This window comes from Kryptolebias marmoratus, linkage group LG2, assembly GCF_001649575.2.
Source record: "Kryptolebias marmoratus isolate JLee-2015 linkage group LG2, ASM164957v2, whole genome shotgun sequence".
Classification (NCBI taxonomy): Eukaryota; Metazoa; Chordata; class Actinopteri; order Cyprinodontiformes; family Rivulidae; genus Kryptolebias; species Kryptolebias marmoratus.
This window is the reverse complement of record NC_051431.1, coordinates 5,446,655-5,474,234: the sequence shown is the minus strand read 5'-3', so window position 1 is coordinate 5,474,234 and position 27,580 is coordinate 5,446,655. Positions and strand designations below refer to the sequence as shown.

Sequence of the window (27,580 nt, the reverse complement as noted above, 5' to 3'; positions counted from 1 at the left end):
TTTTTTATTTAGGAATTCTATTAATTTTTGATGCAGTGTTCATATTAGTTTTCATTGTCTTATTTTCTCTCTTTCTAATGTTTTTGTGTTTGTTTTAATCACATCCTGTGGTCTTCACAGGCTTTAGCCTTTTTCACACACCCTTTGGTATCAAAATACTACTGTGCTTTTGTAATTCACACAAACCAGGTGGCTCAGCTTTGCATCTGTGTGCTTTTACACGCACAACATGCTGGCATTGTAGAATCAGCTGGCTATGAAAGGTGTCATGGCTTTGAGTTGTGGGCTACATGCTTCGCCTCTTATTTCACACATACATGCCAGTTCAGCTCTTTAACTACCACTTGCTGATTCAGAGGTGCATCAGCAGCAGATAGATTTCAACCCCTCTTATCTTATGTTTCTGTGCTTTCACATGAGACATCAATGTGCAAAGAGGTTATATCAAACCTGGCTTAAAAGGTGATGTGTGAAAAAGTGTGTGTTTAGGTTGGGTTACCACCAGTTTTTTACCTGTGTTTTCAACCACTGGGGTCAGCAAGCCATTGTGCTGCCCTCCATTCACTACAGGAAACAAACAATACAGCTTGGGTTTGTGTCATTGTAATGACAAAGCAGTGCTGCTGCTGGTGGTGGTTTTGTGATGTCAAGGAAGATAAATGATGAATTGCAAATGTTAGGGAGATGGTCAAAGTCAAAAAGAATTCCCTGGGCGCATCCCGGAGGGGGGTAGTGGAAGACTTTATGATGTTGGAGTTCATTTAAAATCAGAGCTTTGTGTTTAAAACCCGCTGTGGTTCTTGTGGTGGGGAGAAGGGCGAAAAATGGTCATCTGGTGTCATAGTTATGGTAATGTATGTACCATTCAAGGCTCAGCAGGACAGGAGGTCCGATCTTGGCTCGTAGGCTTTTAAATCTTAACAATATCCTGTTATAACTGTAGGAAAGCAAGCTTAAAAAATGAAAAAGCTAAGGTTTTTTTAAGGCTTTTTATAAGGTCATATACAGTGAGACCTCAATTTTTTCTGGGTTTCTCTAAACTAAACTGTGTTTGAAAAAAAAACCTATACTGACTGGTTTACAGAGTCTCATAAGCTGTAGGGTACAGTGTGCTGTGGAATAAAGGCTATATTGTAGAATTACAGGCCATTATAGATTGTATGGTCTTTCAAATGCTGTTCTTATAAAATTTTGATTGCACTTTATAGAGGAGACTTCAACACAACAACCCAAACAGCTATGGGTTTTTTTCAGTAAATTATTTCTTGAAGTACGACTTAACCCACAGATTTTTTTAATGGGTTTGGTTATGAATGTTATTTTGGGGAGCATGCAAGTTTGTTTCCATTCAGACACTCCTCTCTAGGTTTTCTTTATTATTATTTTATTGATTAGATATTTTTATTTACTATATTAGATGCTGCTGAGTGAGTGACTGTAAACAAGTAAACTTAGCAAAAAATTAAAATATGAATCATCACGATGATGCCATAACGCTGCTGGATTGCCTGAAAGTAACTAAACTGTTGAAAACAGATGTCCTCTGTCAGGAAATCCAGTGTAAATTGTTTTCTACTAGAGTTATAGACTTGATAGAGGCCGTATAGTCTAGTTTTAATGTCACATTTTAAGCTACACATCACTGGATTTTTAAAAAAAGGATTGAAATAGAAACTGTAAACAAGATTGCTCAGACGAAACACTCATTTTCTACCTTGCTTTGTGTAGTCATGTGTGTCGGGATTCACTTTGTTTCTGCTCTGTAGCACAGTGCATCACAGCAGAGAGCCGGGAGCTCCAGGGGTGTTACGGCTGAGGTAGTGCTAGAAGATGGCTTCATGGGCTGTGTCCAAATATACGATAAAAATCCAACCGTGTCTGTTCAAGTAAATCTTGGACATGTAACTTTAACTTTTAAGCATTTGATGCAATGCAGCAGTTAAATAAGAACATGTTCTTGTTTTTAAAATGTTAGCACTATTTAGAATTATTATAAATAAGTATTATTTTGGAAAGTTTATGATGAGCTTGGGAACTCACTGATGCAATATCTTCTTACCCACTAGTGTACCAGGAATAGGCTTTCCCTTCTTTGTTTCTATTTGCAACACAACCTGTATTCCCTGCTCATTAATATTGGAATCGGAAAGATGAAAATTCATTTTGACGTTGACCCAGTTGTGATTTTGAGTGGAGTGTGCACTTGTGGGACGAAAAAAAAGAAACACACTCAAACTAAAGGCATGCATGGTTTTCCCACTTACTGACCTGGAAGCAAATGTTTGTCTGCCTGGAAAAGCCTGAGTGAATCACACATAAAAATCCTCTTTTGTAAAAAGTTTGAAGTTACCTCAGTTTCAATATTGTCCCTGCTAAAATTGTTAGAACAGTGTTTTGGTGTACTTAAAGGGTTTCACATTTATAGCATTTAATTTTATTATAGATCATTGTTTTTATGGCTCAATACATAACATTCTCCGTACAAAGCCTTAATGTAATGAGGTTTACTGAAAGTGCTACCTGACAAAGAGTTAGTACATAACTATTTTCACTTCTCTGATTGGTTGTAACTTGTCTAGCTGCAAGTATGTTCTTTGCTAGGTTACCATGAATAGAAATGATCTGATTTGCATTTGTGTATTTGTTTACTGAAAGACAAGTTAGTGGTCTGATGTTTAGGCAAATTTACCCGATTCATTAATACAGACTACCTACCATAGAGAGGATATAATCACTAACACCATCACCCTCTAACCTCCACCGTAAATTTTGTCATTGGTCTTGTGGCTTACATCTGCCTTCAACTAGCAGCTGTTTAAGAACTTCAAAGGTTGTCAATGAGGACTAAGAAGCAGTCATCAGGGTGTGGTCTTTTACCACTTGAGTTGTAACTCACAGAGTGAAACTATTGCTTGACATTGCGGTAAGGTGTTGAAAATTTAGAGTTAATTTTTAACTCCATACTTTTTGATATTTATATTGTATTTTTTAATTTATCTCAGGTTTTAGCACATATTAAGCAAAATTCTGAGTTAAAATGAAAAAAAAGAAATCACGATTTTAATTTTGTTAAACTTTGTGTATCAGTGCAATATTTACCTGCAGTCATTGTGATTTTAAGCCATCTATAGTAATCTATAGGTAGAAATGCACATGTTGCCCCAACAAAACATTTGCTACACTTAAAGCCCAATAAAGCTTTAACATTTGCAGAAGAAGTGACCTCTACACACACTGATGCTCTAGAGAAAACACTGGCAGGGACAAAGGTGTCACTCAGCTAAACAACACCAGCTGCTGCTCAGCAACAAGGACAAAAATAAGAACTTTCACTCCAAAGAACATGAGTCCTTTTAACACCAGTCAAAAACCCACTAACAAGTAGCTTTTGAGTGCAATGGGAAAGTGTGTAGCGATTATTCTGGCCTGTGTGAAATGAGTCTCCAGTGATGCTGTATATAATCTGGTTCTTATTGACATCGATAAGAGAAACATGTATTGATTGTGATATCAAAAAAAATCTATTTAACTAGCCTTTAAAGTTTGGATTCTGATTCTGTTTAAAGACAGCTATTATTGCATTTATTAGCATCCCTCAAAGACTTATTTTCTAGATGTTTTTATTTTATTGAATTACAAATTTAAGTTAGATAATACCATTTTGACTACACAACAGATTTATATAGTTTCATTTAAATTGTTAATGAGAGTCCTTGGCTTGTTCATTAGAATTTTGCATAAATGCTGTTTTGTAAAGATGTTTCTCCTCAACTGTGAATCCTTTTGAATGAGAATGCAAGCTTTTCTGATTCTAATCTCCCTCTGAGAAGGAATATAGGAGCCCTAAGAGCAGGAAATGAGTCTTGAATATGAGTTGTTGTTTGGTACCAACTTCCACTTACACTGAAGCTTAAGAGTGCATCAACTAGAAAATTTGAGCTGTCTTCCGTGCGGCCATTCAATTCCAAAGCTCCTCCTCTCCTCTATACAACCACCTGTGTCATTATCTCCAGAGCCTGGAGTGTTCAGATTACAGGGTTTTGTGTTGGAGCTTGCTACAAGTCAGCCCAACGCATTCTTTCTTTTCATCAGTGTAGTTGGTTTAAATGTCAGGAATGTGTTTCAAGAGTTCAAACATATAGGCTCAGTGTGTTTGTACTCTTTTACATTATGTCTCATTGTTTGCAACCAAATTATTTATCTTATCATTAGATTAATCTGATATTACAGCATTTTATGTTACAGTGATGAGCAGAATATTGTATGTGACCAGTTTCACAATGTCGTTGGTAGATAAGATTTTGGCTGCAGGGTAAAAGTCTCCGTACCTCAGACGACACAAACAACTTGATCTGTGAAGATCCAAGGAAAAAAGTCAGGTTGAGGTTTTGACACTTTTCTCTTCCTGTTTCAGCAAGCCCAGGCATTTGTTAATAATGATGGGCGCTTTTAAGTGTTCCTTAATGACAAAAGGACCTTAAATTTACCTGTCACATAGCTTAGTGATGACAAAATTGCTCACCACTTCAAACAGCATGCAAACCTCTAAGCAGGTTAAAATGTTGTCAACATTGTTGTGATATAAACTGGTTCTGACATAACTGAACTGACATATATACTCCTATTTTGATATGATACAGTTAGAAGGACACTTAGATGGTATATAGTCACAGAAAAAAGTCACTTAATTCTTTTTTGTTATTTTAGTTTTTACATTTAGTGGCATGAAAAAAAATCCTTACCAGATGTTAAAATCAGGTAACAATAATCTCAGATTATAAATATTAAATATTACACTGTATTGTTTAGTTTGCAAAGAACTAAGTTAATATTAAATGATGATAGACTTAGGGTAGAAATCAACTAGGTGTGGCTAATTAAATGCAACAAAGTAAACGATCGAATGTGAACACCAGTTTAAAAATAAAAAGATGTTTTGCCATACCAGTTGTTTAAAAGCAGTTTTATCAAACTAAACAACCTTATGGAGCAAAAAACACAAATAAGTATTATCAAAACAAAAGAAAATTCAAATTTGTTGCAAATGGGAATCCAAAATCCAAATTTGTAAAAGGAAATTTTGAAGCTAGAGTTAACAAAAATCATGCACATTTAACAGATAATGGTAAAATATATATGTATAGTATTCAATCAGTTTCTCATAGTATTTTACTTTGTATTTAAAAGGAAACAACATGAACAATACGTACCAAAGAGGAAATCTACACCAGAAAAAGTCTTGGATTTTTGGAATTGTATGTCTGCCACCTGAAGTGAGCCCATTGTTTTTAAGCACTTACTGTTTACAAATTTAGTAAGTGATAATGGTCATAGTGTTTTTCTGTACTTTCCTAGAGGTTGTATTTTGCTCATCGTAGGACATAATAATGCAGTTTGTCTTTCAGAACTGTGTGGCTGGAATCTTTTGTTGTTGCTTTTATTTATAGCTTATAACAGAGGCAGTTACAGAGTTGAGTTGTCCTATGCTCCTCCGTAGCTCTCTGAAATGAGACGTTGTCTATTATTTAATTAATTTTTAGCACCAACAAAGGGAGAAAAAGCTGAAAACAGATAAAGACCCTAAGGCATAAACAGTTTGTTCCGATGTGAGAAAAATCAGAGGTTAGAAAGGGATACACAATATTCTTACTCACACACACATCGGTTAGGTCTTTGCACAGCAGTAGGAACAGTTTATGATGCGACTAAAACTCCATTGCTTTTTTGTTTTTTTTTATAGGAGAATGTGGACAGACTTTACCAAAAACACAACCTCCTTGGCGGGGGTAATTATTATCTAGTGACACATGGCTGAATTCATCTGAGTCACTCTACAAAAGTTTTCAACATATTGCCATTTCTGCAGATGCATCAGTAATTACTATGGCTACATTTCTTTTACACAAGGCAACCTAAAATAAAAATGTAACACTTTATTTCTCTTTAGTTTGGTACACCCTGGCATTGTGCAGGCATGTGAGAATAAATTTTGTTGCACAGTACTCATTTTGGTCATTTAAAGATAAAATAAATCTGTTTCCACATAAAGGCCCTGTGATGGACAGGTGGCCTGTTCAGGGTGTAGACCACCTCTCGCCCAGTGACTGCTAGAGATAGGCACCAGCTCCCTGTTACCCTGAACAGGATCAAATGGGTATAAAAAAATGATTGATGTTTCCCTGTAAATGAGCTGACTAGTTAGCGAGACATTGGACATGCAATATATTGCTAAACTGCCCTCTGTGATCTAAGGGTTGTACAGTGAGTTGCCTACATTTGTGGTTTCTGAACTGACCCACTTCATCATTTCTTTAAACCTTGAATAGACCTTAATGAAACATTCATGTCTGGTCAGTCAAGCACCATAATAACAAACACAATAACCTACTAGGACTTCCTATAGATATCAAAACTAAATCCATTCTTCTTGGCAAATTGGGCCTACAACACATGTCTTAATCTTCTACTTGTGTAGAAAAGGCTACAGACCATTCCAGATGTAGCTTGTAATGCAATGTTGGGAGTCACTTGGACTTTGCGTGTTTGTGCAGCTTGATGGTTGCTTTTTTGCTGTAACGATTGTTGTGGTACTTTTTAGCCCCCCTTTTTGTCTTTTTTTTTTTCTGTATCCCATCTAATTAAGAGAAATAGGTGTTAAACCGCTGGAATATAAGAAAATAAAGTAGATTACATTAATGACATCAAGGATTGTCTGATGTAGCACCAGTGAATGGTGAAGAGAGGACAGAATAAGAAGAAAAAATAGCAGTTAGGTAGAAAAACAGGGTCAGCTCCAGTTTATATAACACTCCCATTACTGTAAGCTTGAGTGCAGCAACAGACGGTTGGGCTCACACCCATATGTGTCAGCTACACACACAGAATCATTGCTCCCCCCTAAAGAGTTTGCTCTAAAGTGAATGAAGCAAACATCAGGAGGAACAACAGCCACATCTTGGGCAATCTTCCCTCCCCATCTGTTGATAGTCTCAGGGCATGGAACAGGATCTTATTTAGCGGGGGCTGTCCAGCCTAAAGGCAGGTAGATGGAGTCTGACTGTGCATTATGGTAAAATCTTCTGCACCCTCCTCCTGCTTACAGTCCTCTGTACTGCAGGGGGTAGTGCCTGAGAACAAATGACAATAACACAACATGATGGTTCACTTCAGCCCTGAATAACTCATGCTCACTCAACCTGTGTCTGCTCTCATACTCTCATTACTCTTTGCTTCACAAAATCCTGGTGCGTGTTGGAAAGCACTGAGTGAATCACTTCCTCAGTTTCTGGGTACTGTTTAGTTAGTGTGGCCTAAACAGTCTTTTTCCGTACGAAAAAGAAGAAGAAGAAGAAGCTCAGCAAGCTAGGAGAAGTCAAATTTGCTCCATTATTCTATACCATGCCATTTCTCATTATAAAATGTCCACTTTTAGAAGCAGATTACTTGAACAGCATACTCAAATTTGTCATATAACTGAGCAAACGTTACAAATATTCTGTTGACTAATCAAAGTAAATGTCTTTCAGGATTTTGTGGATTGTTCCAGGTGCTGAAGTCTCAAGTTATCTGAAGATTCAGTGACGACATGCCAACACTATCATCACAACCCTGCAGGTATGCCAAAAAGTTTCAAATTCCCTTTTTGGCATTTTAGTAGACAAATTTTTATATTATTTTGAAGTTTGTTTATAATGCGCATTATCTTTCATTTAGGCTCTGAATCATGGGAAATGTTGAGAGCCAGAATGGGGATCATGTCCTCTACAGTAACAGACGTGGCTATTTGTCACGTAAGCACATGTCTCGTTCTCTTCGCATTTCCAACAAACAATCCAGACACTCTCGCCATGCTTCATCAGGAAAAATGGAGCACAGGAACTCTGAAACGAGCACACGCTCAAGTAGTACCCCCAGCATCCCACAGTCCCTAGCTGACAATGGCTTGGAACCCTTCAATGAGACAAACATCCTCCCGGACTTTGGAAGCCCCATTTGGGTGGATCGTGTGGCTATGAGTCTGCGGCCTGTGTCCTTTCACAATGATCTGGCCAATCCTTCAGTCCATATGAACACAATGCACATAACTCTACCTGGTCCTACTGCAGAGGAGCTGCAGAATGAAGATATGTACACAAATGAGGTAAAATACCTTCAGAAGACCATAGACTGCTCCAAAGAAACTGTCAGCTTCAAAAAGAGGTCAAAATCTGCAGACACCTGGCAAGATGACAGCCTGGAATTCTCCCTGTCTGATGTCAGTCAGGATCACTTGACCAGCACTGAAGAGATCATTGACATGTCCAATGAAAAAGACTTCAGTAGCCGTGAAGGCCACCTGCAGTCCAGCCCTGCTGACTCTGCTGACAGGGCAAACTCATTGGATGAGCTATACAGCAACACCAGTCCAGCCTGCAGGCAGCCCCATGGCCGCTATGCCAAGTGGCACGATGCCAACAGGTCTGTCAGGGAGAATGAGGATGATAAGATGTTATCACCTTCAGAGGAAGATGGGAACACCTATGGTGCATATACGCTTCCCTGCCGACGTTCTCACTGCTTGTCTGAAGGCCTGAGCAGCCATCAAACCACCATGTGCACTAGTATGCAAGGCAGGAGAGCGCAGACTATTCAGGTAAGATCAAAAGTGATTTACAAAGGAACTCATTTTTACTCCACTGGCATAAATTACAGAAAATGGAACAAATCCAAACCATAATTGTTTGATAGCCTTACATAGGTTTAGTTTCAGAGATCTGTACTGTTAAATGTCTGTCCCAGCTCATTTATGTTTAGACAAAATATGAAAATCTGTGCAGAATTTTAATGTAGCCAAGAAGCATCACAAAACAACTCACGTCATTATCTTTTTTAATCCCCTTTGTGTCTGAGCATTTTCTCTGCTTCATTCACTTCACTAATTAAGTATAACAGTTTAAAAAGAAGCTGTGATGTCTTTCCTGATGAAATTGTTGTTATTTTCCTGGGAGAAGTGACAGCATTGATGGGAGGGGGTGAGCACAGCTTCAAGTCACTCCCTGTTAGAAATGCCCCAGGCTTTTGTTATGATAATGAAGGGAGGCCTGTGAAAGCGTAACAGTAAAACGTGTGGTGGCTCTGTCACAACGGGGCACCGTCAACCTTGCTGAATGGAGCTTCGGATTAGATCATGTGACCAGATGGAGATACCAGGCTCAGTGTAAAGCCCCTTCATCTCCCAGGAGCCTTTGGTTATGTGGTGAAGAGAGGGCAGACCTTGTGGTGCCACAGGGAGGGCAGGCTGTATTCACAGAACAGCAGACATTTTGCTGTGAGTTTTTAATTTTTGGAAGATCTGCATAAAGTAAATTGCAGACTCTCGTTTTGCAAATGTGCTTCGCGACAACAGCTCTTTCCTGTATTTCCTGTATTGTTTAGCTGTCATCTAGTGTAATTTGGTTGTTGACTGCCTACCTTCTTTGTAATGAAAAAAACAAGGTTGCTATGCCATCTCACCTGTTTTGTGCCTCTGCCACCATTCAGGACGTCACAACTGGGGACGGCAGTGAATATGAGGACAGTGGAATCGACGGGGTGATGATGGAGGCAGAGCACCAATCTCGACGCTACAAGACCATGTCGGCCTCTTTTTCTGTGTATTCAGTGCATGGAAGAAGCATGTTTGCTGGCAGTGACAGTGGCAGCAGTGGCGGCGGTGGGGCCAACGAGTGCGTGCAAGGTGTGTATGAGAACTTTCACCAGGAGCTACAAATGAGTTCCTGCCAGACGGAGAACTTGGAGGAAGCAGGTTCCGCCCTGAGCGATGAGCAGAGCACTATGAGCTCCGCCTACCAGTCGGATGTGTTACTCAGCGTTGTCCAGGGAATGGTACGCAAAGCTGGCAACCTTGCTGTCAAGAACTTCCTTGTACACAAGAAGAACAAGAAAGTCGAGTCTGCCACAAGACGCAAGTGGAAAAATTACTGGGTTTCCCTTAAAGGTGTGTTTAAACAGAATGTACCCTTAACAATCAGCTTTATTTCACTACAGTTTGTTTGGAAGTCTTAATATTTGTGCAACTAATTCAACTCAGAAATGTAAGTTTTTAACCAAAGTATTTCACTGTGGCCTATGCAGACACTCTTAGATAATGCTAATCTCAAATCAGAATATCAAATGTTATGCCACTTGACTCTGCTTAAAGTGAAAATCCTAATGCCCCTCTCACTGTTAAGTCAGCTGTGCTGCACTTCTTAATCTTGGCCACTGGAGAGCAGAGTTAAATTGCTTGAGAAAATATGGCTTTAAAAAAAAATCAAGATTATCACTGTGACTGTTTTCTTGAAACTGAAGTCAGCACGTGCCTTATAAAACCTTTAATTGTTTTGATGTTGTAGGATGCACCCTCTTCTTTTATGAAACCGATGGTCGCTCAGGGATTGACAACAACAGTAATCCCAAGCATGCCATATGGGTAGAGAACAGTATTGTCCAAGCTGTGCCAGAGCATCCCAAAAAGGACTTTGTGTTCTGCCTCAGCAATTCCTTAGGTGATGCATTTCTTTTCCAGGTAAGAAAATATGACCAGAGATCTACTTTACAAAGCAAGTTCAACCTAATCTTGAGTTAATTATCCCTAAATTATTCAATAATAGTTTTTAAGACATTTCATGAGAGTGATTAACATCTCAGAAGGTCTGATTATAATTTTAGGGATGTGTCAGTACATACAAGTCAGAACAAGCCCTATTCATTAAGCTTGAATCGTACAAGTACTATAAAATCATGGAAGGCAGAATGATCGTCGAGGAGCTATTGTTCTGTTTAACCTCTGCCCTCTGTTTATTGTTCACACGCAGACCTGCAGCCAGACGGAGCTGGAAAACTGGATCACAGCCATGCACTCAGCATGTGCTACTGCCGTCGCCCGTCAGCATCACAGAGAGGACACAGTTCGGTTGCTACGTGCCGAGATCAAGAAACTGGAGCAGAAAATTGACATGGACGAGAAGATGAAGAAGATGGGAGAGATGCAGCTATCAGCTGTTACTGACACCAAAAAAAGGAAGACAATCCTCGATCAAGTAGGTTTCATAAGTTGTTCCTATTTATCTGGCAGAGTTCCCACATCATGCAGCTGTGTCTCATTTTTAAGTATTATCAAGTGTGTAAAAGTTTGAAAAGTTCCTGCACTCACATTTTCCTGTTCTGAATTTATTTTACACTATCAGAAAAATTTGTTTTAGAATTTCATTTGTCAATGACTTAACTTCAGCTGGTGCCGTGGTAGGTCAGCGGTCAGTGCTGAGGTCTCGAAAACCTGAGGCTGCAGGTTTGAGCCCAGGTTACATCATCAGGAAGGACATCCTGTGTACTACAATTGCTAAATCTGTGTGAGTTCACTTGCTTTGGTGACCCCAGCAGAAGGGAGCAGCTGAAAAAAATTATGCAACTTCAGTAAACTGATAGAACATAAGGGAAAAAAGGAAGGACAACTTCCTCGAATGTGTGATCAGAACATTTGCATTTGGAATATAATTAAATTATTATACATTTTCATAATAGTAGAAAAGATGCAAAATATGCCTAAGCAGAGAATGGAAGTAATAATAAAAACAGCATGCACATAAATGTAGTTTTTAAGAAAGCTTTTATGAGAAAACGATGACTTTCTTTTGATCCACATCTGTCTGTGTTAAAAACAGCTGAATCTGTTTGACCTTTCTGTTATCTTGGCTCAGGGGACTAAACGTAGCAAAGTCAGGCCAGAAGTGAGTTTGGCTTTTAGAGAGGAAGGGTGCTCTGCTGTATGGGAAATGCCTGGGGATGCTGGGTTTTTAACAAGACCAAATAATAGCATAGTTGCGAAATAAAATTTATTGCAAATGTGTTTTAACTCAATTCTACTGTTCTCCTTTTTTTAGGGAGGAAATGTACTACCTTTGATGCTGTATTAATAAGTCAACATGGATAAATAAAAGTCAGATCTTATCCCATAAAGGAGTTCATGAAAATATTTCTTAACCTGAGCTATTGCTGATCTGGCGATCTTTGTGACTGCTTATCTTCAAAGAGAGAAAGATGTGCTTCAGCATGAACCTCCATTTTATCTACCAAACAGCTTTAAAAACTCACCGTCTTTTTGCTCCTCCATTGCTATATTTGTATTAACATGTAGAAAATATTCAAGCTGTGCTTTGTGTGACTGACATGTCTGTTAGTAGGTATTTCACCATCAATATTCTTAATCGATCGGTTAACTAAAAGATAAAGGTATTAGAGGTATTAAGTTGCTACACATTTATCATTCCCCTGACACACACACAAGCACCCCCCCCACACACACACACACGCTTGTTTTCTTACACGGTATGCTGTTGGCACTGACTATTAGAGCTCCATTCATAATTAATTGAAAAGCTGACATTGTCTTTAATGGAACTGTTTACAGAGAAGAGGCATCAAATGGGCTTTGTTTCTTCAGTTAGGTAGTACCCAGTTGGGCTGTTCTGTTTGGCAGTGTCAGGTTTCAAATTGTGCGGAGCTGCATGGATATAAGACTGTGCCTTAAAAAGCTGAGAAAGCTGAAATGCTCCCAGCTTCTATCTGCCAGTGGAATGCGCAGTATTGTTTCTTCGTCTCTGGCTACTTGGCAGTAAAACAGAACCTTCTGCCACGGCAATGGCAGAAGCCTTTTCCAAACACCAGCTCAAGACCGTGACTGGGAAAAGACGGCTCAGTGAATAATCACAATGTCCTGCTCTACTGGCCCAGTAAACATCAAACCATTTAGCAAAGAGAGTGCAGATTGACAACAGTCTGAGACAAAATGCTAACAGAGTGTCTGGGGAAAAGAAGAGATGCTCTATCTTGATCTGGAATTGACAAGCAATTAAGTGATTCTGTTACTGTGTTGTTTTCATCCTGCAGATCTTCTTGTGGGAGCAGAACCTGGAGCAGTTTCACATGGATCTATTTCGCTTTAGATGTTACCTGGCCAGTTTGCAAGGAGGGGAGCTGCCCAACCCTAAACGCCTCCTGGCCTTCGCCTCTCGCCCCACCAAGCTGGCAATGGGCCGACTGGGTATATTCTCAGTCTCTTCCTTCCATGCACTGGTAGATATACTCTGTTTGCTTCTTCATGCTTATAATCTACCCTAATGTGATTTTATCCCGGACAGTCATGATATTCTTTTAAACAATATTTTTGCATGCATTTATGTTGTTTTGCATGTAGTTGATATTGAGCAAAATAATCTCAGGTCACTTCAGAAACATTACCTGTAGTTGTTGCAGGGAACAATTGTGCAGCCTTAACACAAATTTTATTGTCTCGGTTCTAGGTTCCTTACATTTTAAGTGCAGCACATTACTGCGTTGCCTTTGTAATACACGTTGGCATCACAAAGTACTACTGGAGGAAAATTAAGATGAGAAACTAAAACATTGCAGGTCATTTCATGTTTTTCTGCAGTGATTGTTATTTTGGTTCTTAAGTATTGCGCAGGTCACCTTTTGAAAAGTTTTTGTTAAGTATTGGCCTCCTACTGCTGCACAGAGTTTATGCACTCCAGATATAAAAGCAGCAGTTGCAAAGAAAAACATCTATTTGAGTTTTAGGCATCGCTGAGGTACCTTTTTTTCCTTACCTCCACCGACGCAGTGTTGTAGAGCAGGTGGGTGTAAAGCTGTTAGAAGGCAGTTTGGTTTGTCAGAAAAAAATACTAAAGCTGTCATGCAGTTTCATTTAATTTGCTCATCCCTCATTCGTCAATGCCCATATTGGCAAAATGTAAAAAAAGACAAAAACGGTTGCATAAAAAGACAAAAGTACTCATGTTAGGTTTAGAAAATGACTGCTTCTACAGGCACAGGGCCGTTTTAATATTTATCATTTTTGGCATTTTATGTTTTTGCAAAGAGCTTTTAACTTGATCTCCTATTTTAGTTATTTAATTATCAGTTAAAAAACAATCCCTAATTTACTGCAGTAGCCTAGTGGGATTCTGTTTAATGATTTTTTTGTTTGACTTAATGATATTCTAATGATCATAAATATTCTAATATATCACAATCCCTGTGCAATATATACACATCTCACTCTTGTTGCAGGCTCGTGTCTATGGCCATCTTAACTTATGTTCAGCACTCAGGATGTTAACGTGATGCATTTATAAATTAGTAAATAACTGACACCCATTTTTGAAAGATGTAATGTGACATGAGGTCAAATGAACCTTTCTTCATGTCTCACATAATTTCTTTTGGCCCTAACTGTGCTGTTATGTTTTTACAGGTGGCCGCTCGCACAGAGACTGGAGTGAGACGGCGAACACAAGCCATGTCTCATTCTTGCAGCAAGAGAAAGAGCAGGTTCTCTTCCCTCTGGGGTTTGGACACAACCTCAAAGAAGAAGACAAAAGCCCACCCTACAGTCAGTCAGGTCTGTGTGGTTCTCGAATATCATACAGTTATTTTGAAGCTATGAAGCATTGATACAACAGATATGGTCACGTTAAAAAGAAAATTTGTTTGCCCTTTCTGCAGATGATCTTTTCTCAATTCTGCCTGAGGTAAAACAACTCAATTTCTTTTTGCCCTTGCAGGTGTTTGCCGATGGTGAAGAGCCCGAGAAAAAGTCCACAGATAGCATTTTTATTGATCCTGTGAAGGAAAACCCAGTAAGGATGAATATTTGAATCTCTCTTAGTGAGAAGTAGGTCAACAACAAGTAGAACTTTTTCAACTAAAAAACACTCACATTAATAAAAGAGTAAGTTTTTATGTATCCCGAGGCAGAGATTATAGCAACAATCCAGACACATTAGAGGATTTCTTCTTTCTCAAGCCTTAGAAAAAGAGTAATTTGGACTGTATATATATATATATATATATATATTAAATCTGTTACTTGCAAGTACTTAATAGGTGTTTTGAAACTTGCAATTGAGATGGAAAAATACAAGCAAAGAAAGTTGATTTTAGTGAATAATTACAATTGAAACAGAGACCTAAAGTGATCAAATCAAAGATTGCGGTAAAAACAGGTACATAACCTTGATGTCTGTGTTCAAAGAAAAGTGAAGAAGGAATTGTGAAAAACCTTCCACAACCCAACACTGAGAGTGACATCTGGGTACCTGGCCACCTCACCCCCTCTTGGGTTTGCCTGCCCAGTGATCAGCCTGTGTTAACCACCATCCAGCCAGGAGAGTCTGCACTGTGTGTTCTTGAATCCATCTGCAAGGTAACAGAACCTTGAATTAAGCCCTCTGACCCATTGTTGATGTATTTGTTAGTTTTGTCTGACCGATTATCCATTAAAGGCATCTGTACCTCAACGTGCACACAAAGACTTTTGATTCATCACAATATAATTTAACTAGCATATACATTTCATTGTTTTTTGAAAAAAGGACATGATTAATGCTGTGATACTAGTTACTATCTTCTTTTTGTACATATATTCCACAGGCTCATGAGCTTGATCCAACCAAACACTACTTGCGACTTAAACTCCTTATTGAAAACCAAGTGCAATTCTACATTCCCAAACCAGAAGAGGATATATGTGACTTGGTATGTGACTCCTTATTTGAACATGAGCTTATCCCTTTTTATCCCAACAGCCTTCTTAAGCTTAGAAAGATCAAGAAATTGATTAAATAGCATTAAATATATGAGGAATCACACCAGAGAAAGCTTCTGCACTCATAAGAGAACCACTTATGAACATATTAGCATATTTCACTTTTTGTTACCACATTTTCTTTGAATAAGTACTTTTATGGAAAAACCATGAACCAAATATATTTATGTAGATCCTTAATAAAATATCTGAAGCAACTTTTATTTTTTTACATCCTCTATTTATGACACAACACATGAAGACAACACAAGAGCTGCTTTGTCTGAGAAGGCAGAAAATTAATGCTCTCTATTCCTGCTGTCAATAACCCACCCACCACACTATGACTAAAGTTAGCTAGTGTTTCATGATTTATATAATAACTTCTTTTTGTTCTTCGCAGCTTTATAAAGAAATTGAGATCTGCTCTAAAACCACAAAAGTAATCCAGTTTGACAGAGATGAATCCTGTATGATTGGTTATGGTGAGAACTTTGTTTGGTTGTTGTTTTTAGTGAACAATTTGTGCATTCTGTTCTTGTTTGAGTAGAGTAAGTTGTTTTTTTTAAAATACACAATATCTTTTTAATCACCCTTTTCTTTTTCTTCTTCTGCAGGTTTCTCCATTTCAGTGGTGGAAGAGGATGGAGTACAGCAGCTCTACATCACTGACGTAAAGGCAGGAGGATTGGCTTTTGCAAAAGGTTTGTTTTTGTCAAAGGTTCTGTCTTCTAATGCAGGTCTTAGCTTAAAACGCACAAAATAACAGGGATAGAAACTTACTGTCCTGACAATCTCTTCTTAAAGTAGGTAAATATTGATAGCATTGATATCTAATATATTAATATAACTACACAAGGGCATAGTGACAACACTGCTTTAACATCCAAAATACTATTTGTTCTATTTTTGACTATTGTTTTGATCTATTCTGACATTTAAGGCAAAAATATTATGAACAATCATTAGAAGGGGTTAGTAGAACACAATATTTCAGAAGGAAGTTAATTACTGCAATCACAACCACATTGCCTCACAATGACCTTTATCAAGAATTATGTTATGTAAGATTTTTCACATTTACTGCCCTGCTGTGGAGTCAGTCTAGAGTTGTGTGATGTCAAAATATTATGCTGAAGATGGGCAAGATGCAGCACTTTAAGTGATGCTGTACAGCCAACAGTGAGCTACTCACAGTGTGTCAACATATTGCACTTAAAGCCTATATAAATGAGTCATACTTGTTGGGCAGAACGGCTAAGAAATGTGCAATGATTCTTTCAAAGTAACATTTTCACTCTTGCTTTGTTATTTGAATGTCAGATATTACTGGAAATGTGAAAACTGATGTTGCCAGTCAATTCTGACAAAGTAAAAGGTTAAACTGTTGCATTAATTGCATTAGAGGTGGTTAAATTGAATCAAACGGTGCTCTGTCTTTACAGGTCTAAATGCTGGGGATGAAATACTTCAGCTGAATGGAAAAGACTCTCACAATCTCAATTTCTCTGACATGAAGGCAGCATTTTCTCAAGCATCTCTGGCTTTGACAGTTAACACCCTGCCTTCTGTGGACCGCCGTCAGCTGTGCTATCTTCCACCCCGCCGCTCAGATGCAGCAGATGATCTATACACAGATATCTTTTCTCAGAGTCAAGGTGAAAATGACTATTAACTACAGCCGAATTCACTGCAACCTAATGCTAAAACCTAGTTTACAGCACAGTTTATTTTTAAATATTCAAATTCAGTTTGCGACGAGTACTAAAAAAGTTCAACTTTTGTGTTTTTGTGGCATCAGTTTGTTTCTTGCAGATCCTAAATCTACAGGATCTTAATTAGAGAGAATAAGATACTCTTTGTAAATTACTGAAGCTAATTTTTGAGATTTATTTTTGTTTGAACCCTAAATATCGATAAAATGACAAAACAAGAAAATACATTCAAAAAAGAAAAAGCCACAAGTCTCTACTGCTATGTTCTGATACAGAGGAAATCCTGGACGACGGAGTGGGACTGTTACTTGAGAGCTCAGGAGACAGCCTGGATGATGACTCTGAGAGCTTCAGTGAGTTTGATGAGTGCAGAAAGGTAAGAACACTAAAAAAAAAAAACGTGACAGCACGTCTTGCATCTGTGCTTGTTTCTTGTCCTTTTGTAGAATCTTTCTCTACTTTCTGTTGTTCTGGGGAACAAAAACCCACTCATGAACATTTTGCTTCAGCACAGTTTGAGTCACCACCTGTTACTGGCTCATTTTGTCTTGTTTATCAAAGCAGTGCCGTTCCATCGATATTGACATTTGAGTGCTGCTTCTCAATACCAATCTGGATTAGGACTCTGTGTCCTTCATGCTGCACCGCTGTAAAAGCATGTACTGGCTTCTAAAATAAAAAAAGAGACGAAATTTTATTATTCATGAGTCCAGGTGTCCATAGGTGAAGCATTCCTACTGAATGCAACACGTAAGTGATGGATGTAGCTTTATTTAAGCCTGCTGTGTAATTGCTTGATTTTGCGTGGTTAAAAGAAGTTAGCAGTTGGCATTTTCGTCTGAAAGCTAAATTAATTTAAATACACAAATTGCAAAAGGCAAATGAGAGCATGATTGTCGAGAAAATTACAAGACTGGATGTGATATTTTTGAAGTGCTTTGGCTGATTGGATGGTAATATTTTCTTATGCTGATTTAAAAAATGTATAATTAAAACAGCAGTCTGTAATCTTCTCTTTGTAACCAACTTTAAAAATACAACTGGTCTCTCTTGTAACAGCTCTTGATTACTGCATTATTTCTAACAGGCTATAAAACCCATTTAAGGCAGACTTGATTATGGCTCTGTCATGTAATTAGTATGTTTTGATCATCTTAACTTAAAAAAGGTCCTTTTTTATCTTCCAAGTCATGGCCCCTTTGCTCAGGAAGTATTTTGATCATAATGAAGTTGCCTCATTTTATTAGCAGATATTCACAAAAAGGGCCAATTACTTTGACAAGAAGAGTCAGTTATATTAGTTTGTGTACTGGCCATTAATTTAGTAAATGCAACTTTATTTTGATTCACTGTATTACTTTGATGCTATCCCTGTGTTGTCATTCAATTAAAAACACACACTTTTTAATACTTTTGTATAAAATAATATTGCTCACTTAAAAAAACAGACATTTTTGAGCACTGCTGAAAAAGAATGAAGTTATAAAAGTTATTTTATTTTCTGTTCTTCTTCATGAACTTGCAGCAAAAATCTTTTTTTCTCAATTCAGTTCCTACTTTTCTTGTGATTTATTAAACTCTTTGACCAGTTCTACAGATTTGTATGATCTTAAAGATGCTTGTTGCAAGCTATAAAATCAATTGTAAACAGGTTATCAAACAATGCAATTTGATTTTTTTTTCAACTGGTTTTTACTTTAAAATACATTTTAGTTTAAAAATGAAATATTTCATACATGTCTGCACATTGTTGTGGCTTATTGATCACAGAAGCATTGCAACGCTGATCTGCTAGAGGCTAGCTTGAGCAAAAGAAAATTGATAATAGATCATTTCTTCAACAATCAAATTGTCCACCCGGAATCCAGATTTCATTTATGCAAACTGAGGAATTCACAGCAGACATTCTGTCTGTGTGGGTCTGATATATCAATTAATCTCATTATTAACATAACACTGTAAAAAAATAATTTTTGTTTTCAACACTAGCGTGAAATTTTATTTTGAATTTGATACAAGGCTTCATTTTTGGGGGTGGGGGGAGGGGTATCAGAAATTGTTTACTAAGTAAAAACAGTAATTTAAATTAAGGAAGCCATTAATATTAATAGTAGTAGTGTCCAGTATAAACTGATATCTTTTATGATTTGCTACTAAATATAAAATGAATTTCTCATTCTTTGTTTTCTTCCTGCAAAGCCATCCTCTTTGCAACTCCTCTCTTCCCTCTTCATGAATTCATACATTTGTATTCTACTGCTGTGCTGCTTGTCCAGCCAATCCCGATCCACTGCAACCTTGAGGGGGAGACTCTATCCCTCCTTCTGCTTTGCTCTTAAGAACTATTACAAGATTTATTAAGAGTCGTATATGATGTTGTCAAAGTTTGGACAGATCTTCACACTCACTCAGTGTGCCTGAGTTTACCCAGCCTGTAGAGAGGAGAGAAAGGCAGAGAGAGAAAACAGGAAAACATTAGTGACGGTTCTACAGCAGACTGTGAAGGCACAGAAGAGGGAGAGCTAGAAGGCTGTAAGTGCTGGTGGGCGGAGAGGAGGAGGCTGAGCGGCTTCACTCAAGCACCATAGCACCTTTTTTAAAAAAAAAAAAGAAAGACAAAAAGGGCTTAGGAATGTGTTAGAGAAGTACAGTGTAGGCTTGACTCTTCTTCTCTCTTGCACTTTACTTGACTCTGACTGTCCACCTGCACGGGGCTATGTCTGTCCTGAAGTGGAGCAAGTACAGAAAGCGCTCTGCAGACTCCATCTATGACATGCTTCATCTGGTGAGATTTCTATCATCTACCTTTTCTCTTTACCTGGGTTTCTCTTGCTGCTGTAAAAGCTGTTTTTCTTAGATGGGGTAAGAGAACACTTTTCTTCATAGCATTTGTTTCACACTCCTTCTTGGCTGCTAAAGACAGGAAGCTGTGAGTCATCGTTGTGTCGCAGAGTTGCCCCAAAATCACTGGAGTGTTCCACAAGATAATGAGAAAATAAAACACTGCGTGCGTAAGCTCCTTTTCTGCAGATCTGACCTCGACAAGTTGGACTTTACCTGACTTTTACAAACTACCCTGAGCATTGTTGCATGATTGACTGCTGGAGAGCTGTCTTTCTTACCTTCTGAAGCTGCAATATCAGTCTCCTGTCAGTTTCAGAGGGCAGATATGTAATCTTCTCTCTACTTCATCAGTGCTTTAATAGTTCTAATTGCATCTAATCTATATTTCATAAGCTAGAGGAAACAATCGACTGGCATCTCACGATTTAACCCACAATGGCATTTGTGATTTGCAAATTGTTCACATCATTTCAGAGTGAAAGCTTTATTCTTTTCTTTGATGTTCCTGCTTTGTCTCTTCGCCATGTCATGACTGTTCATGCACTCTTCAGAGCTGCAATGGTGTTAATTAGGCAAAACTGTGAGAAGTATGACTACACTGTGACTGTCTTTGTAAGCTCAGATGAGCTGAACCGACAAAATTAGCAGAACAGAATCAGATTCATGTACCTATGTTCCTTCAGTTTGTTTTTACAGAACGTCAATATATGTGTTTTTATATTTTATCTACTTAGGTTGCAACAAGTATATCCTATCAGTCAATTTTTTTGTGATGAAAAAACAAACACACTTGGAGATCTTTAGTAATTATTTGGATCTCAGATACTATCAGATACTAATACTATTGTATTTATTTTATTTTCAGTAAGGAATGGAGTTATAATAGATAAGTTATTTCTTTTATTTTTAATAATCAGTCACAATGGGATCGAGCACGAGAGGCTTGGGTACCAAGAGCATATGACTGTAGTCACACATTATTTAATAATTTATTTACTTAAAGAAAACAATACACACATTCAAAATTTGCATTTCAACATAAATTATACATATTTGTAAAAGAAGACATAAGTTAATCATTAAAAGCGAAATTTCAGATATGGGCTATACAACATTTACTGCATAATTGATTTGTTACAGAGATATGTGACAGATATATGTCAAATACATTTTAATGTCATTTTATATTTACCAAGGGGTATACCAAGTGTTTGTTCATGACAGTGAGTTGTTCTTTGTTGGTTATTAACCAGGTTCGATGTGATGCAATAAGTCAGACTTCTCTGACTGCAGCCTGTCATGTTGCCATGACAATTCATTTTAGCCTTACAAGTGTGCTGAGGATGGGAGCAATTGACATCAATTTTTCTACATGTTGAAAGGTTTAATATGCAAGAGTTTGAAGGACACTGATACATCTGAAAAATGCTGTTGGCTATATAAAGACATGAGCACAGATATAAAGTGTTGTTTTCAGGTCATATTCCCTCTCTCTGGAAGCAGCCTTTATTCTGTGTTGTGACAGATTGACTACACAATCATGCCAGTGTATCTGTAGTTATTTGCACTGACACTGTCAGATTGCCAATCTTCGCTGAAAAATTACAACAGTCTTGTTCAGACACTAACCTCGACACATTCAGTTTATCATCAGATTCTTAAAGAGAGCAGGCCTTACAAGAGGCTGTCACAAATGCTACAACATCTCATTTTATTATGTGTTCTCATTGAGCTTAGCTTTAGAAATAAATGATATAATTCTTGATTCTAATGAATAAAATCAGTTATAAGAAAGAAACTCATGTCATTTCCATCTTTTTTATTACTTAAGGTTTGATTTGACTCAGTAGTAGAATTTCTTTTCTTTTTTCTTTTACTTGTTTTGCATTTTTACTTTTCACTCTATTCCTTAGGCTCTACAGTAGATCCTAAACAGTATCAATATTGAAAAAAAAAAAAAAAACTGCTTGGACAGCAATAAATGGTAGACTACAATTTTTTAAGTGCCATGCACCACATGACAATTTTATTTTGGGCTAATTGGATGTACCTACATCCAGCCACACAAAGTTAAGATATTTGCCAAAACATACTGAAGGTCTGTTAGTGTTGTAATGACAGGAAAAAAGAGGAGAAAGGAAAACAGGGTTTGTTTATTTATCACAAGCGGCACTGGCATTGTAATATCTAACAGTGACACAGAAATTTGCATGTTTCATTAATATTGTGCAGTTTTATTTTACTGGCATTGTTTTTATTATTATGAATAATGTGTTAAAAAATTTGTCTCTACCTGTACATTGTATTCTTCAAAGCCAAACAGACTCAAAAGTTTTTGCTTAAATGAAAGCAATACATCCAACTTAAATTTTTGTATTAACTCAGAAATTTCAAAATTATAACTGAATTTTCAGATACAAAGCAAAAATTACTGTTTTCAATCCCCAAATTTCTTTATGTAAGATTTTTTTTTCCCTTTCAAAATAGCAGGAGCACCTCACTATGGCAACCTCAACGCTCACATAAAACTCACAGTTGATTAACACTTGATAATAAAATATGCTTCCTGTCCACACATGCTTTATTAAATTATGTTCAATGTTTTAAACAGTTGGCAATAAACAGGGGAAAAGCAACTGAAGCAATCCCATTACATTTACTCTAGAAATTATATAGTCTAAAGTAATCTTTTTGTTCCTGTTGTTTAAGAACAACTAAGTTTAGAGTTTGTAAAATAGCTCCTGACATTCGCTGTGTGAACAACACACTTTGGCTTAAAACCCCAAATCCATAAAAGAGGCCAACAGCAAGGATAATAAGCTCTGACCTAAACACGTACAGGTACCATTAAAAGGTTTCGACAAACCTACCCTTTCACACTATAGTTGCAGCAGTTTTGTGTGCAAGTGGCTGGTGTTAAGATTTATTGGCCTATCTGGAGGACAGTATTATCCTTCAAAATATATGTTGCTGTGAGCTGTTGTAGTGATTCTTGGATTTTTATGGATTTTTAACACCAAAAGATGGTTGATAGGGCAATCACTTTGCAGTGAATTAAAGGTTGCATCAAAACATGTGAAAGTGATGCTGTAATAACAGGTACTGAAACAAAACAGACATAGGTCAAGTTTGTTTTTACCTGATTTTTTTTCAATTCTGGACACTGTCCATATTGGTTTGGTAGTTTGCATGGGCTATCTTCACTTAATCACTAACCATGACACTAAAGTTGACAAATCGTGCTCGCACTACAGATTTAACCAAAATTATACTGTGTTGGTACTGTAAAATGAATTTGCTGAAATACATTTACAGCAATTGTAGCACTTCCTAGTTGATCTGGGAGCAGCCTGATGATTTTGAGAATTTGTGAAAAGGGCCAAACGGTTGTCGTGCCTCACATATGAATGTCTGCTTGATTAGATAACGCAGATAATCACTGTCATTTAGAAAACTGAAGTCGGAGAGCTGTGGCTGCCGCTGGAAAATGTACTGTTCTTCATTTATCTTGTTTGTCCTTTGAGTTGGTGTTCTTTTATGTATTTTAGTGAAATATGGAAAAGAACGTGCATTTGAAACTTGTCCTTCTGTCACTTGCTCGGTGCGGTGAATTATGTAGTTTTGTTTGTATTGCGATTTATGCATGGGTAGTGATTTTGAAATTCTGAAATGTGTAGACTGACTGTATTTTAATCTTAATTAAGATTACAGCTATGCATCTTCTGTAGTTGCGTAGAAGCTATATCATTATTATTATTTCCCAGAGGAACCTGTAGGTGTGACAGAATATGCCATCTCTGCCAAGTCCATAAAACTTCATTATATTGGCAAGAGATATCTTTACCCCAGCTTGTGCTTTTTCTTATATACACTCCTGCTGGTTGAATCTTTTGTACAGTCATAATTGCTCCGTGGGACTTCTTCTGTTGATCTTTTTGTTCATAATTTAATTTTTTTTCTCCAGTAAGATGAAATCATGTTTTGATAGATATGAACAAAGGTCTTTTGTGCTGTGTATTTTGTGTTTGTATTGATGTGATAAGTCAATGTGGCATTTCTTTTATTTTTGTCTGGTGAGGCTATAGCCTTTTGCAAACAAAGTAAGTGCATTTGTTCACCCATGTAGGCTTTTGTTGAGAGGGGTCTATTTTTGTCCAAAATAATAGTCTAATGCACATCAGGGTTGGTCACCATGGCAACCCATACTTGTGTGGACACACACTGTTGAGACTATATTTTGATTCTGTGAAAGAGTTGAATCATTACACCACTAATCCATCAGTAGGAAGAAAGCACCAGAGGAAGTGAGCAAAAGAGAGGGGGTCAGAAAGTCATAGTTATGATAGACTGAAAATAGACCAAATTAGTCCAAACGATTTTTTTTTAGAGCTGCCTCTCTGCCTCCATCCAGGCTCTCTCTCTGCACAGTCATGAGTCTGTGCACATCAGTAGGTAGAAGGTGGTGCTTACACGGTAATATTTAAGGTGCCGATCAGTTGCCGTGCGGATTTTTTTTTTTTGCGATTTCCTGCTGGGAATATAATTCAATCATTTTTAAACTTAACACTTATCTCTGTCGCTCGTTGATTTGTTTTGCAGAGTACGGAGCAGGTTGCTGCTTTTTGTCGCAGTCTTCATGATATGAATCCCTTGGAGTGTGTGTCCTCTTCGCCGAGCCCGGACTCACCCTTCCCACCTACTGCAACTCCCCGGCAGCTGTCTGATGCCGACAAGCTTCGCAAAGTAATCTGTGAACTTGTGGAGACGGAACGGACCTATGTCAAAGTCAGTATCAGTCGTCTTACTTATACGAGGCAGATGGTGTTTGTGATGGTGTTTGTGAGTTGCATATGTTCCCCTGTACATCGATCTGAGTTTCTATCTGTCTTTGGTTGTGTTTGTCCTACGTAAAACCTATTCTATGTAACTAATCCATATTTATCTTTGTGTCTCTGGAGATAAGAGAAAGGCACAGCTGTGTCCTTGTCTGGATATTTTCTAATCTTTTCCTGTCTAGTAAAAAAAAAATGGCTCAGTGGAATAACTGGGTTAGAGTTGGTATATAATGGAACAATGTCAAGATCCACTAAAAGCCTATTTCTCATATCAGGGGGCACAAATGTACCTATTACAAAAATCATATTATGCTCAATTGATTGCACATTGTTCAATCTTTAAAGGGACTGCTTGATTTTTGTTAGATGATTTGTTCTAATAAATATATTTAGACATGTGGGTGTACTCAGTGTATATGTTCAGAAGTTGAACTTACTGTCAAGGGGTATTGCAATAAGGCACAGTGATGAATACTGGATAGAACAAATGAACGATTGAAGGCAGCTGCTGTTGTTCATATTAGGTGTTGTGCTTGCTTATTTTACTTGCCCAATATGGTAACCAAATATTAATATATATCATAAATGTTCTCCTCATATTATTGTGATTCTTGAGAATTTACTAAAATTATACTTCACATTATTATTTATTTTCTACCAGATTAAGCACAGCTGATTTTGGCTTATGTTGCTTTACATTGCCAGGAATTTGTTGTCACTTTGGAACTACTGACAAGTTTCCTGCAGTTCATACTCAGTAACTGTTGCCATTTCCACAGTTTTCTTTCTGGGTCTCCATCCTATTATTGTCTTAAAAAAATGTGCAAAAAGCATCTACCTTTCTCTGTCTTTTATTGTGAATAGAACACTTCTTTTTGTTGGTTTAAGTACCTCTGCAATATACTTGTTTAGTTGTAATAATTTTATAATTCTTCCATGAAATTTTATTTTTAGCTCATCAGTTTCTTAATAAAATGGAACAAACTAGAGTCAAACTCAATTAACTCTCACCTTGCAGGATCTCAATTGCCTCATTGGGAGATATTTAACCCCTCTGCAGAAAGAGACCTTCCTCACTCAGGATGAGGTATGTGAAATGTTACCAGTGAGTTTTTCCAAAGTAGCTTGTCTTTTAAATGCCAGCACAGGTAAAATATTCTAATAAAGGTTGGTTGCATAATCAAGTGAAGTGTAGCTGTGTAGAACAAGAGGGATGGAAAATGAGGAGGGTAAAGGTGAGGTGTGCAAAGTAAGATGATTTACATGCACTTGCAATAATAAAATTCATAGTGTTGTATCACATTTTGAGAATTTCCACACTAACTGTTACAAGGGACTGCAACTATTTAACTATGAAATGCTGTGTATCTTGTCTTCTCATTACCTCTTTTTCCAGCTGGATGTTCTGTTCGGGAACTTACCAGAAATGGTGGAATTCCAAGTCGAATTTCTCAAGACCCTGGAAGATGGAACCAGACTGGTTCCAGATCTGGAAAAGCTTGAGAGTGTGGATCAGTTTAAGGTACATCTCATCTTTGCCAACATGTAGTAACAAGCATTTAAAAGTATCAGCATTTTTTACCAAGTTGAACCTTTGAATTTTATTTATTTATTTTTTTACAGAAAATCCTCTTCTCTTTGGGAGGCTCTTTCTTGTACTATGCAGACCGTTTTAAAATTTATAGTGCTTTCTGCGCCAGTCACACCAAAGTCCCAAAGGTCCTTGTAAAGGGTGAGTAAATGTTCTCTTTGGCCGGATTACCAACATGGTTCAAAAGAGAGGATCTATGTATCAGTCAACTGTCTACCATATATTGCAAGTTAGTATATATCTGCTTTTCAGTATTCAGCCACACTGTTGTCTATCTGACCCCACCATACCTTCAAGCTGGAAGTTATCAGGGTTAAAAGCCTTTCAAGATTGTATGATATGTAATTAGCCATGTTTGAACAGTCTGTTCTGTAGCCGGAACACCCTCGCTCTTCATAACTTCAGTGGATCGCTTTGTTTGCTGCATTTATATTCAGTGAGTCAACTGGTTATCAGCCATGCAGTTTTAGAGGTGTCATTAGGATAAAGCTGTTTTTTTAAACAGTACACAGATTTTTTTGCCTGCCTCTTCTGTGTTTTCTCCCTTGTTGGAATCAAATGATTCTTTTCATAAGAATATAAAAGTCTGGCAGCTTTGAGTAATTTTTAGTAGAAGACAAAGTGAAATCCACACCAACATGGTCTTCTTTTTCACAAAACCAAATAATCATATCAAAGCACTACTTCTCTGTATTACAAATCATCAACTACACGATAAACTTTTTCCGTAAAGCACTGAAGAGTAAACGCAATTTTCTTTTTTTCATTTCAGCCAAAACGGACCCCAATTTCAAGGCCTTTCTTGATGAGCGGAACCCCAAGCAGCAGCACTCCTCCACCCTTGAGTCATACTTAATCAAACCCATACAGAGGGTCCTAAAGTATCCCCTCCTGCTGAGAGAGCTCTACTCGCTCACAGATCCAGACAGTGAGGAACACTATCATTTGGATGGTAAGACAACATCACATCACTGACTGGAGAAATTAAGTT

The 27,580-nt window shown here is 37.6% G+C and overlaps 1 protein-coding gene across 2 annotated transcripts in view; it reads left to right on the top strand.

Annotated features, from left to right (window-relative positions):
* Nucleotides 1-27,580, top strand: part of LOC108236015 (TIAM Rac1 associated GEF 1) — a 43,044-nt gene that overhangs the window by 11,859 nt on the left and 3,605 nt on the right. For both annotated transcript variants that reach the window (XM_017416422.3, XM_017416421.3), the window contains exons 2-20: nucleotides 7,527-7,614; nucleotides 7,714-8,632; nucleotides 9,520-9,976; nucleotides 10,374-10,546; nucleotides 10,836-11,060; nucleotides 12,907-13,092; nucleotides 14,273-14,419; nucleotides 14,583-14,657; nucleotides 15,053-15,223; nucleotides 15,451-15,555; nucleotides 16,008-16,089; nucleotides 16,222-16,308; nucleotides 17,050-17,262; nucleotides 17,595-17,695; nucleotides 24,763-24,948; nucleotides 26,017-26,085; nucleotides 26,395-26,520; nucleotides 26,622-26,730; nucleotides 27,362-27,541. In XM_017416422.3, the coding sequence (XP_017271911.1) occupies nucleotides 7,724-8,632; nucleotides 9,520-9,976; nucleotides 10,374-10,546; nucleotides 10,836-11,060; nucleotides 12,907-13,092; nucleotides 14,273-14,419; nucleotides 14,583-14,657; nucleotides 15,053-15,223; nucleotides 15,451-15,555; nucleotides 16,008-16,089; nucleotides 16,222-16,308; nucleotides 17,050-17,262; nucleotides 17,595-17,695; nucleotides 24,763-24,948; nucleotides 26,017-26,085; nucleotides 26,395-26,520; nucleotides 26,622-26,730; nucleotides 27,362-27,541 (3,601 nt within the window). In that variant the 5' untranslated portion in view covers nucleotides 7,527-7,614; nucleotides 7,714-7,723. The remainder of the gene's footprint in view (nucleotides 1-7,526; nucleotides 7,615-7,713; nucleotides 8,633-9,519; nucleotides 9,977-10,373; nucleotides 10,547-10,835; nucleotides 11,061-12,906; nucleotides 13,093-14,272; nucleotides 14,420-14,582; nucleotides 14,658-15,052; nucleotides 15,224-15,450; nucleotides 15,556-16,007; nucleotides 16,090-16,221; nucleotides 16,309-17,049; nucleotides 17,263-17,594; nucleotides 17,696-24,762; nucleotides 24,949-26,016; nucleotides 26,086-26,394; nucleotides 26,521-26,621; nucleotides 26,731-27,361; nucleotides 27,542-27,580) is intronic.